A 14,235-nucleotide genomic window follows, 5' to 3' on the forward strand; every position below is an offset into this window, starting at 1 on the left:
TGTCTCCTGGACATCACTGGGAGTTTTGTGATGGATTCATACAGTATCTGGGGAGAGGGGAACACTGTGATAACACAGTTGCTCTTGTTTACCACAGACAGTGAAGATGACCTACAGATTTTCACACCTAGGCAATTTCTGGTGGTGTCCAGCATTTTTGTCTTCCTTCTGACCCTGGTGACAGCTGCATGTGCTGCATTGGTCCCAAATCAAAACGCTGACTGATGCCAGCTGACAAATCAGAAGTTTCATGCTAAAATGCTGCGCAGTTCGCATCAAAGTGCCTTGAAAATCGTGGTGGCTGCATTACATTTACACCATTATTTACAGGGAATGACAGAAAAACACACTCTTGTTTCAAAACAAGTATTATTCAATGTTTATTAAAAGCAGGTTATTTTCCCCATTCATGTATTCTCAAATGCAGTTTAAGCCTTCTATGTACATAAATACATAAAGCTAAATAATCCACAGTTAATAGATTTATCTTTTTAGTGTTTATATTGCCCAAAAGAAATGTGAAATGTGAGAGGTTTGTGACTTTTTAAATTTAACCTACTAGCTGAGTTATATGCATTCTATGCATATAACAATGCATAGTATAGATCAGTGAAATTATTTTAAAGAGAAGCTTTGTTTGCTAAGAATGATATTGGGCCACTGGAGAGGTGGGTGGTGGGAAATTGAACCGAAAATACCTTTGATTATTTTAGGTTTTTACTTTGATGACTACATAAAGTAAGCATTCAGTCCAACAAGTGCTCATTTTTCCTTTGAAACAAAATGTTTTAATGAAGCATTTTTCTAATAATGAATCTGAAGATAAGTAACTTTTTAAAAACCTGGTCCACTTGGAACATTTACAATTTTAATGGGAGACAGAGAAATCACTAGCTTCTTATCTTTTACAATTTGTTTCTTCTGCTATCCAGTGGTGACTTTACTTGAGCACAAAAACTGCTTAACTACACAAATAAGTCATGGGAATCAAAACACAGAGAAAGGATAGTTCAAACTAAGTTTGTAAATTACTTCTGTATTGCAAAGGCTGTATTAGCTCCTGCAATTTCTGAAGCAACTACAGAGGATGCTCTATATTATGGCACTTATTTCATGACTGTTTTATACTTTGCTACAGATCTTGCATCTCCTTGATACTTCCACCTACGTCCTAATACCCACTATACATATGGTAGCCCCTTGCTTCTCTGCAAATGAGGAAATTCCAAACCCACCCCCACCTCCTTCCCCTCAACCCTCACACTGCCCCAGAATAATAACCTTTTCTTCAGGCAAAAGGGGTTGCAGATGGGGATAAGAAAGGGGATCAAGATTAAACTTGTTACAGGATTGTCATCCTACATTTATTCAATATTTCACTTTCTTAGGCTTCCCTTTTCAGTTTTCCTTAATGACTTTGACTTTTGTTCCCCAAGTGCAAATACAAACCCCAGATGTTTAAAATTCAAAACACTCTGGCAATTTTCACCAAGACTTTATTATTATACATTAGTAGAGATTTAGGTAAGACAAATGCTTGCATCATTGTTTTACTTTCGTAGATCCATTTTTTCCCATCTCACCCACCACAATCCAGTTCTGAAAGCAGGTTTTAGAGTTCCTGTAGAGATTCCATGTTATGAATTCTACCTTTTGTATACAATAGGTATTTCAGTCTGTCCAAGTAAGTAAAACTCCACCTGGAAAAGCAAATACACTATATGGCAAATAATAAAAAAAGAGATGCTTAACACTAAATTTCTGAAGTAGTCTATGTGCTATACAAGGTTAAATAACTTTAAAGTCAAAACCAAAAATCATTGGACCCAAAGTCAAAACCAAAACTCATCTGCACCACTGCTCCTTGTACTTGCTCTCTCTCTGCTCTTTAACCGCAGCATGTCCATGACGCTGCGTGCGTATATGTCTCGCAAATTAACATTGATATTTGAATCGCTGGATGAGTTCTTCATGAGCTTCTTTAAAGCTTCACGCTGCCGAAGAGCGGCTTCTTTTATCTTCAGTGTAAAGTAACAGGCAGAAAACCGGTCATTTATTATAGCTATTGGTAAAGCCAAAACCAGTATTCCTGATAGTATACACATAAAGGCTACTACCTTACCAATGGTAGTGTCTGGTCTAATGTCACCATAACCAACTGTTGTCATGGAAGTTGTTGCCCACCACCAAGCACCAGGTACGCTTGTGAAAGTTGTGCCTGGTACACCTTGCTCAACAAAGTATTCCACAGTGGAAAATATAGAGATTCCTACAGAGAGGAAAAGAAGCAGAAGGCCAACCTCCTCATAGCACTGAGCAATAGTCATCCCAAGAGACCGCAAGCCTGAAAGACAAGAAATGCTGTCAGTAGGTTGATTTGTGTAGCTGTCATCACAACTTTGCAAAACTTAAAGGCTGACTGCTTTATGCTTTCTTTGAATGCTGGTGAACATGTCTTGAGAATTACAGACTCAGTAAGATTGGAAAACACCTCCAAGATCATCGAGTCCAACCTTTAACTGAATACCAGCTTGTCAACTAAACCATAGCACCAAGTGACCCATCCAGCTGTTTCATGAACACTTCCAGGATTGTGACTCCACTACCTCCCTGGGCAGCCCATTTCAATGCTTAACCACCCTTTCCATGACGAAATTCTTGATGTCCAACCAGAACATCCCCTGGCACAGCCTGAGGCTGTTTGCTCTTTTCCTATTGCTTGACGCCTGGGAGGAGAGGCTGATCCCACCTGGCTACACCCTCCTTTCAGGTATTTGTAGAGAGCAGTAAGGTTCTCACTGACCCTCCTTTTCTCCAGGCTAAACAACCCCAGCTCCCTCAGCCACTCCTCATATGATTTACCCTCTCAATCCTTCACCAGTTTCATTGCCCTTCTCTGGACAGGCTCCAGCACTCAATGTCTTTCTTGTCATGAGGGGCCCAGAACTGGACACAGGATTTGAGGTGCAGCCTCCCAGTGCTGAGTACAGGGTGATAAATAGCTTCCCTAGTCCATGCGGCCACACTGTCCAGGCCACAATGGCATTGGCCTTTGCTGACACTCAGGCACAGCTAGCTCAGCAGCACACCCAGATCCTTTTCCACTGGGCAGCTTTCCAGCCACTCTGCCCCCAGCCTGTAGCACTGCATGGGGTTGTTGTGACCCAAGTGCAGAACCCAGCACTTTCCTTTAAAGAACCTCATACTGTTGGTCTCAGCCCATCTATCCAGCCTGTCCAGATCCCTTTGCAGAACCCTCCTATCCTCCAGTGGATCAACTCTTCCACCCAACTTGGTGTCATCTACAAACTGACTGAAGGTACAACTCAATTCCCTCATCCAGATCATCAATAAAGATATTAAACAGGACTGGCTCCAATACTGAGCCTCAGGGACCTCACTAGTGACTGGTCACCAACTGGATGTGGCACCATCCACTAACACTCCCTGGGGCCAGTCCTCCAGCCAGTTTTATCCCCAGCAAACAGTGCATCTGTTCAGGCCACAGGCTCTCAGTTTCTCCAGGGGAGTGCTGTGGGAGACCATGTCAGAGACTTTACTGAAGTCCAAGTAGACAACATTCATAACCTTTCCCATATCCACCAGCCTGGCCATGTGGTCATAAAAGATCAGGATGCTCAAGCCTTGGCTGAATTGTCTGTTCCTAAACCCACAGTGGCTGGGCCTGATCCCCTGGTTGTCCTGTACAGGCTGTGTGATCACACTGAAAATGATCTGTCCCATAATCTTCCCCAGCACCAAGGTGAAAGCTGTAGTTCCCTGGATTCTCCTTCTGATCCTTCTTGTAGATGGGCATTACATTTTCCAACTTCCAGTTACCTGAGACAACCTGGTTAATGAAGGCTGATAATAAATGATGGTGAGCAGCTTGACAAGCTTTTCTGCCAGCTCCCTAATCACCCTAGGGGGAGTCCCACGTGGCCCCATAGACCTGTGAGTGTCTAAGTGGCACAGCAGGTGACTAACTACATCCTCTTGGATGGCAAGGGGGCTATTCTGCTTCCGGTTCCTGTCTACCAGCTCAGGGGGCTGGTTGCCATGAGGATACCGTCTCTCTGTTAAACAATGAGGAAAGGAAGGTATTAAGTACCCCAGCCGCCTTCTCATCCTTGATGATAACGTTCCCCTCCACATCCAATAAAGGACAGAGATTTTCCTTGGCCCTCCTTTTGTTGGTATTTATAAAGCCACTTTTTATTACCTTTCACAGTGGTGGCCAGATTGAGTTCTAGCTGAGCTTTTGCTTTTCTGATTTTCTCTCTACATGACCTAATGGAATCCTTTTCCTCTTCCCGACTTCCTTTCCTTCTTCCAAAGGTCATAAACTCTCTTTTCTTCTCTGAGTTCTGGCAGAAGCTCCCTGTTCATCCACGCTGCCCTTCTTCCTCCCTGGCTTGTCTTTAGGCACATAGGGACAGCCTGCTCCTGAGACTAAAATTTCTTTCTAAAAGTATCCTGCCATTTTGGATCACTCTGGTTTTAAGGGCTGCTTCCAAAGGGACTCTCTGAACCACTGTCCTGAACAGGCTAAATCTTGCCCTCTGGAAATCCAAGTGAGAGGTTTTGTTGACTTCTTTACTCATTTCACCATTAATTGAAAACTCTCTCATTTCATGGTCACCATGCTCATGATGGCCTCCGGCCACCACATCTCCCACCAGCACTTCTGCTGGTTTAATGAGGCACCGACCCTGGGAGGCTAAAAAGAGGTGCTGCTCTAAACACTACTGGGAAAAAGTGATTTAAAGAAATAAATCACCATGTCAGACTGAACCTCTGACATCATCTCTTATTTTCTTAACACAGAGCACAGAAATCCTCCTCATTATGATTTGAACTATGTACACATATAACTTAGACAAACTAAACTATCTTGATTTATTAATTAAGAGAAGATCTAGCACTATTCTAAACTACTTAAAAACACACTAAAAGCACCTGCTTTATACTTGGAGCCTGAATGCACCAAGCCTCTGTTTTACAGCCACTGTCCTATTTTTCTCTTGGACCAAGGAGCCCTTAGTTACCAAATTTGTGTTGCCATGTGAATGCTTAGACCCCAGTACAGTTTACTCAATAACTTTTTCTTTAAGGACTGTTTTCAATCCTTTTATAGTTGTCACAGACTCTCTTCAACCCTTCTTTCCTCCCCAAAACCCTATCATTATCTTGTATCTGTAGACATCAAAACAAATACAGTTTTCCAGTAACAGCTGCACTTGTGCCAAACTCAAGATAGCAAAGCCTTTCAATGCAAGCATGGAATCCTGTTAATTGACTGATGTACTACATCAGTCCTTTTACCCACGAGCTGCACAGGGAGTTCAGGACCACTCTCTGTAACCCCCTATATTCCTGTTAGAGCTGCTGCTTCAAGGCTAGACTGCCCCACAAAGCAAGCAGGAAAGTATTCCAAAAATAGTACAATGGATAAATGTTGCACGCATAAACAAAGAAGGAAGATAACAGGGTATCAATTCAGCTGAGACACACAGGAGACTGAAACTATCTTTTGAATCACTTTGGATTAGTTTTTAACACTGTTCTTTAAAAATGTGAGATGTTTTCTCTAATAAATGAGAAAAACATAATGCTTATGAGTTACCCTTCATGGGTATGCTTCTCACTAAACTCATGTTTGCAAAACAGCTTACTGAGGCTCTGCCCCTGCTTGCAGACTTCATATGCTCATAAGTGTTATAAGCAATTTGATTTTTCCACAGTCTCAAACTACAAGATGTTAAAATTTCTTGGTTTTGGCTCGTTCTATTCCCCTACAGGTCTAATGGCTTTTAAAGGTTTATGTACAGCAAACGATGGAAGTACACAGCAGAGTTTGAAGGCAATGTTGGGGTTTTCTTCCAATGCTATCTACTACCAACTCCAGTAAAGAACTTACCCATATTGAGGTCTTACTGTAACTATGATCTGAAGAATGTTTATTACAATGATATAGATTAAATCTTTAACACAAGGGGAGTAAGATGTATCAGTGCAATCTTTTCTCTGTCAATATGACTGCCTCCATATTTTGGAAACACTACTATCATCAGCGCAAAAGCTCTGTGAGATAATTGCAAGGACTCAGATCAAATTCTCATCTTCCAAGGAAGATACTGTGATCCCTTGCCCTGTAAAACTTCCTACTGAACGAGGCAGAAGAGTAAATCCATTCAGGTGAGCTAGGAAGAAGGTACAGTTTATTATTAACCCTGTAGCACTTTTTTTTCAAAGCATAAATGAATACTATACAAGCCAGTGTTTGCACCTTTTGATGCATCTTTAGAGTATTATAGATAAAAAAAAAGCAACTTTCACACAAAATAGATAAAGTAAGGAGGAACAGTCAACAGTAACTGTTGACTCTTTGTATCACAATGATGATATTCTCATTTTTCCTATGATCAGTTATTCTAACTGTTCAGGGTCTGATTTTTTCTTTTTATTATTCTTAGTTCTAGTATACTCATCTAAAATTAAGATATAATTCTCCACATCTTTAGATGAAATCAGGAGACATTTTAAAGCAAATCTATGAATCAGAGAAATTACTGGATTCCACAGCTCATTCCAAGCGGAGTTAGTTGGTGTAATGACATGTATAAAGTATACTACTGTATTACTTTCTACCTTTTAAAAATGTCTCTGAGCCCTGGCACATGGTCAAACTAGGGCTGCTCCAGCACAGACACCTCAGCAAGTCTTACAGCTTCTCATGAGAATTCCTTGCCAGGAGTTGTGACAGCTTGGTTACTCATGCTTGGAAGGTGCTAAGGTGCTGTAACAGAGTTGGTGTGAGGCTGGCAAGGAGCCCCATCCCTGGAAGGAGGAAGGGGAAACACTTCTGCCATGCAGGTCAAGTTCTATCTCTCTTTTGTCCAAAGTGACTTGGCAATACAAGCTGATATTCAGGAGCTTCGATTTATACAGCATTTAAATAACCCTAAAGTTTTGACACAAAAAGTGCTGAAGTTTCAACTTTTCATGACTCCAGAGGCATGACAGCCTGAAATATGCTATGGTCTTCTCTCAAATATACGCTCATTCCCATCACAAGTAAGACGCTCATGCCCTACTTCTCCTCAAGAAGTCCCTCTGTGCATGCTTCCCAGAGGGGACCAGCAAGGCTTCACAGAAAACATGGCCCCAGGAGGAAGGCAACAGCTGAGGAGCATCTGAGAACATGAAAAATGCAGCTCCAGTTCTCATCTATTCTTGAAGCTACTAAAATCCATACTTTAGCTATATTGGAAGAGTAGTCTTGCCCTCTAGCTACACATTTTATGGATTGAGGTACTACTGATTTCTCAGTGGTTCCTCAGTGAAGTATAGTACTTTGTATAAGTAACTACACACTCACATCAGTCTAGCCTGAGTGTTTCTAGGCATCACATCCCTCCAGTGAGCTGGCTTCAGCTTCCAAAGGGGCAGAAATTAATTTTTTAATTTCTTTTTCATTCCTGTCCTTGTCCCACAGGAAGGGTTAAGTTGCTACTTCTTGAAAGTGAAGAAAAGAACTGATGTTTTTTTCACCTCACTCATTTCTGCCTCTGACAGCAGGGCCAGGCTGCTGCTGTGATCCCAGCTTTGCTACGGCTCTGCACAGTACCGCAGAGATGTTTTCCTTGTGGCTGTGAACACCCCTGCTTGGTGAAAGAGAAGCTGCTGCCTGCAGACACAAATCTTCTGCTCTTGCATTCATCTTGCCACATGAAACAACTGAGCAGTGCCTGAAGCTTTGTCTGGTCTGAGAGTGTAGGAATTGGAGAGAAGCTTCACTGGAAGGCAGCTGTCAGATCCCAGGCAAGAGAGCAGAGGAGTTTGAAGAGCCACCCCTGAACAGTGAGGTTTATCAGGGCTGCCTAGGTACATGCAAGGAGGATGGTCTCTATGTATGATACACATGGCGCTCATCTTGCATTAGGAGCTGTGGTAAAGGATGTATCAAGAAGCACATTAACAAACTTCTTCAGAGAGAAGATCAGAACAGGGAGTTTCTACACTTTAATTATACAAATTTGATTTACCATTCTGGACCTAAGTGGGCACCAACTGACCTACCAAAGAAACAACACAATGATGGTAACACTGCTCCGAGTGGTTTAAATTGAGACATGTATTGCTTCTTGTACATTGAAACCAGCATTTTGATTCCAGTAAAAAGAAGAAAGCACACCTCCAGATCAGTATACTACATTTTTATATAATTAATTCACTTCTACCTAACATGGTATTATTAAATTCCATGTCACTCAATATTGTGACATAAGCTGTGGTAAATACTGAATAATTAACTTAAGAATAAATAGAGCTAAGTGTTTAGACCATCCTTGAAGTATGTATACCTGAAGTTAGCAGTTATACAAATATCTGAAACATCTGATTTCAAGTAGATAGAAAAAGCCACAAAACTGAGTGGCAGAATGAACACGTTCATTCTGTAACAGTAAAAAGCAATAAACTGGAAACTTTTTAACTAGAAACAATATACTTTTGAATGACCATTTTATTAGTCAGCACAAAAGTGCCCTGATGAGATCAAATATTTTTCTTATTTTCAAAACACAGTTAGAGAGGATTGCATTCACATTACAACTACCATCAAAACTGGGTAAAAGCCTTTCTTGCAAAAAACCTCTACCAAACCCTGCAAAACTTGTAACGAAGGAAAACTAACACATTGCCAGACTGAATCATTCTAAGTTTTCTCTCAACTGCTTTCTAAGGGACTGTAGAGGCATAATCTAGGGTAGAGAGTAAGATTAACATACTTCCCAAACCACTCTGATTATGCTTATGAGTAGCATCAAAGCTACTCCCTGCCACTGGCAGGCAGGTTTGCTACCCTTCAGTGGGAACAAAAGAAGACACATTCTGCTGCTGTGAGCACACTATAGCTCCTGCTGAATTAGGGCCAGTTCACAGAGAGGGCTCTCCAAAAATATGGACAGGCATCAAACCATTCCTGCTTCATGTCTGGAAATCCTGGAAGGGCACATTAGATGCATTTTAAGAACAATCACTACTGTCTTCAGAACAGGCTAATATTGCAGGACAGAGACTATGACTTACTATGACAATCTAATCTTTCAAAGCTCTGAGCGTTGGCTGAACACTTCTCCTGTCAAACTCAGCACCATATTCTTCACTGATTTAAGTGGGAACATAATCAAATTATTTTGAAAATGCCAAGACAGCTTTTATTCTTTCATATAGCCAGGCATGCACATGCCATGAAGTAGTAATAAAATCAGGGGAAACACAAGTGGAAATTCAAGACTTTTCGATCAATTCCAGCTTCCTCTGATAAATTCCCACTGGAAAATATTAACTTTTATGCCTTTCTTTCACCAAAGAGAGTGAACAAGATGGTTCACAGAAATGCGTTTCGCCTTCTACCCCACCCCTGCTTGCTGTTCCTGCATCTGTCGGGAGTGCCTGGACACTCAGGGCCTCACACCAATTGGTGAACGCTGACTGAACCTGGAACTGTTGATCTGTGTTGCACCTAGGTTCCACTGCCTAAGCAGCCCCAAGATGGGTTCCAAATACCACGGGAATACTGGTGGGTTCAATGGGGCCAGAGAGCCCCTCAACCCATCACCTGCAAAGATTCAGCTTTAAACAGTTTCCTTGACACATTCTCCACTGTGGTTGTTTTCAGGATCTATGACGTGGACAAAATCATCATATATTTCTTTGCATATACTTTTAAACAAGCCAAATTGTGACAGCTGTCATTAGTGGGCCTTGGATAATACAAAAAGTGTGGGCTGATGATCTTTGCTTCTTGCCTAATAAAATCAACTCAAATATGTTTTAAAATTCATTGCACTGTGAATGACTGGTGGATGATTTACAAAATGCACCTTTGAGGTCTGTTTTTGTAAATGTTCAATGCACACAATATAAAAGGCTTTATGAAGAGCAAAAATTTTTCTGAGAAGGCCCTTGTCACTCAGTTATAATGTTCAAAAGTAAGATTTTCACAAGCCATTACTTTTAACAGATTGTGTAAAAAAGCTTTGGCAGAAATGCACACAAAATGGAGGACTGTGCCCAGGGACAACTGCTGCAGGCAGTGAAACTGAGAAGTACCATAGCCATGGCCAAACGTACCTGTTGAATGTCTTCCCAGCTTCAGCATTCGCAGGGCTCTGAGCAGTCTCAGCACTTGGACAATGCGCCCCACGTTCTCCAGTTCCTGCGAGCTCTCACCACCACACAGGCTCTCCACCAGCAGGGTGATATAGAAAGGCAAAATAGCAAGGAGGTCTATGATGTTTGCCACACTCCTTAGGAAGCGACACCGATCTCGTGCACACAGGAGCCTCAGGACAAACTCCGCCGTGAACCATGCAATGCACAGATACTCTAGGGCATCCAGCAGTGGTGGGGCCAGCCAGCTGAGCTCTACCGAAATCAAGGCCATGTTGGCAATGGACACAACAACAAAAACCATGGACAATGTGCCGAAAGTCCTGGCTGCCGCAGAGGAGCCAGGCTTTTCCAAAACTTCCCAAAGTTTCTGTCTGACATTGGGACAGAGGCTACCAGAAAAATCCTCTTCTTCATCTTGGGCATCCAGTTCTTCTGCATCTTTCTTGATGTCTAAGGCTTCACTCAGCTCCTTTCTCCTGAAGTACCTGCCCAGGAACACCCCCCAAGAGATTTTTAACACCCATATGCAAATGCTTGTCTTATCATTTACTATGCAAGTTGTATGAATACACATTAAAATTTATCTTATGTGAGTTCAGAAAACCCTAATATCAAGCATATGGCTTTTATTAATTCAGCCCCTGCAGCATGTTTCCACTGACCTGATATACTTCTATTCCTCCATTTCCCATCAGTGACACATTCTATATACAGAGTAATTTTACTGATAGCAATTTATTTATATGGATCATGTTGACCACAGTAGGATCTGCTGCACGACTAACATGAATTCTAGGAAACAATCCTGGCACAACCAGATGCGCTGTTTTTAAACAGTTCTCAATTTGATTAATTATATTGCATTTTTATTACACTGAACCGTATTTGCAATAGTAAAACTGAAGGCATAATAAAAGCCATACAGTTCACGGGTGAACTTCTGATCAATACACACTAAGATGACAAGGTACCTTTCTTTGTTTAAATATATGGGCTCTCACACAAAGTGGACAAGCATTTGTACTGAGTAAAACTTACAGACTGTAAATATATAGAGTGTTTTGTCAGAGCAAGAGTATATTTACAGTGGAATTTTGTGAAACACAAGCATACTCAAAGTAAACACAGAAAAAAAATTTTTCTTTCCCATCTTTCTTTTTGACTGCTGCAAAGCTCAAGCCTTAAACAAAGGTTTTATGCAATTTTGCCTCCAGTACAGTTAGTCCTGCATATGTAAAAGAGGTCTGTAGCTCCGTGTATCACCAAAGTAGTAGGAGCTTTCAGTTACACCTACCAGAGAAGGAAGAAAGAGATGAAAGCTAGGCTCCAACTTTCTCAGCTGAAGAACTGAACCATACTAGGGTAGGATAACTCCTATCCTCCATCCTTTTGGGATGGGATTACTTCTTTGTTTCCTTCTAATACTTTTGACACAACTGCTATAAATAAATAGCAGTTACACTCTTTAGAGAATTCATTTCTTCAATACTAAAAAACCCAAACCAGCTAACATTAAATATGGTGGAAAAAATTAACTGCAAATAGAATTAACAGAAACATCCTGGGGGTGGTTCAGTCAAAACCCACCTCATTCCTAAAGTGCCTGCTATAATTTGTCTCCAGCGAGCCATGTTCCCGCTGCTCCTGCCCCCTCCCTGTAAGCTGCTACATCCACGTGCGATGCTTCCTTTCATGGCTCCTCCTGGAGCCATGCCACCCACACTCAGCCTGGCAGGTGACCAACCCCCCCTTCTGCCTCTACAGCTTGGATTTGGAAATCCTTCAAAATTGAAGTGCAGGTGGGCAGGATCCTAACACTCCCAGCATCGTGCCTGACTCCACATCTAATCCCTCTATGATAACCTCAAACTGAATGATTGAAGAGGCATCTCTCCTTTCACAACCTTTTTTCATCTCTGGCATTGTCCTTTTAAACATTTTGAGCTTCCAGGGACAGTCTGAAGCCACTATAGGACATTCCAGACCCTGTTCCTGTCTCACTATCCTGCCCTCACCAACAACCTTTCCCACAGCAAATGTTAACCGTGACCTCACTCAACATATCTTCTCCCATTCCTGACACCTATCCACTGCTAGAGCAGCACTTGGGGCTCAACTCACACAACTTTTCCAAATGCCCTGCTACCTCACCTATCCCCACTGCTGCACCTCTCACCTGAGTGTTCCTGAATGCAAGTCATTGCTGAACTCACCTAGCCCACAATCCCGGAAGCCTCATCTTCCCACAACTCACCGGTCTCTGCAGCAGGAATCAATGCTGAGCTCATCCAAACCCCAGTACTGGATCTCTTGCAGGAAAGAGAGTGCACAAAGCTGCTCCATGACATGTAGCCTCCCTGTCTGGTAGTAATTCAGGATGTAGTGAAATGCCTGTGAGCTCCGGTCAAAGAAATACTCATTCTCCACAAGGTTGGCATCATCACAAAGCTCAAGGAGGCCAGAAGCCACATCCCGGGCAGCAGAGACCACTACTGCCAGTTTGCCAAGACGGGTGTCAGGGTAGCAAGACAAAGTTTGCTGGGACATCACAAAGCGGCTGCCTCCGACATTGATAGTAAAGCAGTCCAGAGAGGGGATGACCCTCTGGATCAGGGGTCCCTGATCTTCCTCACTGGAGAAAACACTGGAGTCCAACGAGCCCAGGGATGTGCTACTCCCTGGTTCCTCCAAGGATGCTTGGGAAGAAAGAGACATGCAGCAGGGAGGCGACTTCATCCTGTAGCTGCCAGCAGCAGCCCACACTCTCCTGGATCAAAACCACAGCACGGCTGCAGAGAAGCCTGCCCCGCCTGTGGGGCGGCCGAGCCAGGCTGGGAATGCTGACTCCGGCTGCTGCCCCAGGCACCCCGCAGCGTCCCCGCTGCCTCCGGGCGGTGCCTCCAGCTGGGCGGAGGTCAGGCGGGCGTTGCACAGCCCAGCGCCGCCCGCACCCGCGAGGATGCTGAAGGAGCCACGGTACCTGAGGCGGCGTCACCTCGTGCTGTCCGCACCGGCACCATCCGCCCGCGACGGCCCCTCCGCTTCAGAGCTCATCTCCAGCCGCTGGGTCGGGGTAAGGGAAACCAACCGGGACGACACAACACGGAACACCGGCTTCAGCGGCGACTCCGGGAGCGCCCCGACAGCAGCCCGAGCGGCCGCGCCGCCGGCCAGTCCGTCCCCTCCCGCCCTGCGCTCGAACTTCGGCCGGGGCTGCTGCGGCCGGAGCCGAGCCCCGCGCCGCTCGCTCCCCCGCCGGGGCAGCCGCCGCGAACCGGGCGCCTGGCAGGGCTGCCTCCCCCGGCCCGCCGGCCGCTCCCCGCCCCCGGCCCGCCTCACCTGCCCGCCGCCCGGCTGCGCCGCCCCCGGCCAGCTGCCTCCGCTCGCTCTCCCGGTTCCACACCTCTGGGCAGCGCCAGCGCCTTTCCATGGCGGGTCATGTGCTGCGGGGGGCAGGCGGGACCGGGGGGCGCGGGCTGGGCCGGGCGGAGCCGCGCCCTCCCTGCCGCGGGGCCGAGCCGCCCCCCGCCCCGCCCCGGAGCCGCAGGTGGGGTGGGAGTGGGGTGCGCCTCCGCCGGGGGTGCCTCCGGGGTAAAGCGGCGCTTGCAAACTTCCCCGAGCCAGTTCGCAGGGCGGTTCGGAAGCCGCTCCTCCGCAATGTATGTAACCCCAAACGTATCGCTAAGCAGATAATGTGTCCTCACTTTGACTGCTCCCGCGGCTCAAGTCTCGAGTCACTCACGTAAAGAAGTCACTGTAAAGGCCAATCCATGGGCGTGAGCGAGCCTGTTTTAACCGAGCTGCACTCAAGCCTGTTTTCAAAAATACTCTGGAGTATCTTGGTTACGGTCCTGTGCTGACTTTTTAGGTCCTCAGTTCAACAGTGCAAAAATTTAGTTCACCCTCGTCATTATAGTTCCTTTTCTCCTATGAAATGGTTATTTCTGACAAATACATGCTTTGTAAATTTGCATTTTCTGTTGCCTCTGACTCCTTGCCAGGGTGGGCAGCTGCCGACATTGCAGTGGAGCCTCCCAGGAAGTGAAATTGTGG

At 44.6% G+C, this 14,235-nt stretch overlaps 1 protein-coding gene across 2 annotated transcripts; it reads right to left on the reverse strand.

Moving 5' to 3' along the window:
* Positions 1 to 367: 367 nt before the first annotated feature.
* On the reverse strand, positions 368 to 13,667 carry KCNV1 (potassium voltage-gated channel modifier subfamily V member 1). Of its 2 annotated transcripts, none has more exons than XM_032131722.1 (4): positions 13,522 to 13,667; positions 12,437 to 13,245; positions 10,141 to 10,667; positions 368 to 2,344 (listed from the first exon to the last, which is right to left on the reverse strand). In XM_032131722.1, exons 2-4 carry the CDS (start codon positions 12,916 to 12,918, stop codon positions 1,833 to 1,835), a joined length of 1,521 nt encoding a protein of 506 aa, XP_031987613.1. In that variant the 5' UTR covers positions 12,919 to 13,245; positions 13,522 to 13,667; the 3' UTR covers positions 368 to 1,832. The 2 variants fall into 2 exon arrangements, with proteins under 2 accessions (XP_031987613.1, XP_031987620.1); XM_032131729.1 differs by lacking the exon at positions 13,522 to 13,667 and having other exon boundaries at positions 12,437 to 12,949; positions 13,163 to 13,430.
* Between the last annotated feature and the right edge of the window lie 568 nt (positions 13,668 to 14,235).

Source organism: Corvus moneduloides, chromosome 1, assembly GCF_009650955.1.
Source record: "Corvus moneduloides isolate bCorMon1 chromosome 1, bCorMon1.pri, whole genome shotgun sequence".
Classification (NCBI taxonomy): Eukaryota; Metazoa; Chordata; class Aves; order Passeriformes; family Corvidae; genus Corvus; species Corvus moneduloides.

Bases quoted from the DNA above. Each gene is read 5' to 3' on its own strand.
- KCNV1 (XM_032131722.1), bottom strand. From the start codon at position 12,918: ATGAAGTCGCCTCCCTGCTGCATGTCTCTTTCTTCCCAAGCATCCTTG. The intron at 10,668-12,436 runs GTGAGTTGTGGG...GTTCCTGGGCAG, and splicing joins GATTCCTGCTGCAGAGACCG to GTACTTCAGGAGAAAGGAGC. The intron at 2,345-10,140 runs GTACGTTTGGCC...CTTGTCTTTCAG, and splicing joins GCTGGGAAGACATTCAACAG to GCTTGCGGTCTCTTGGGATG.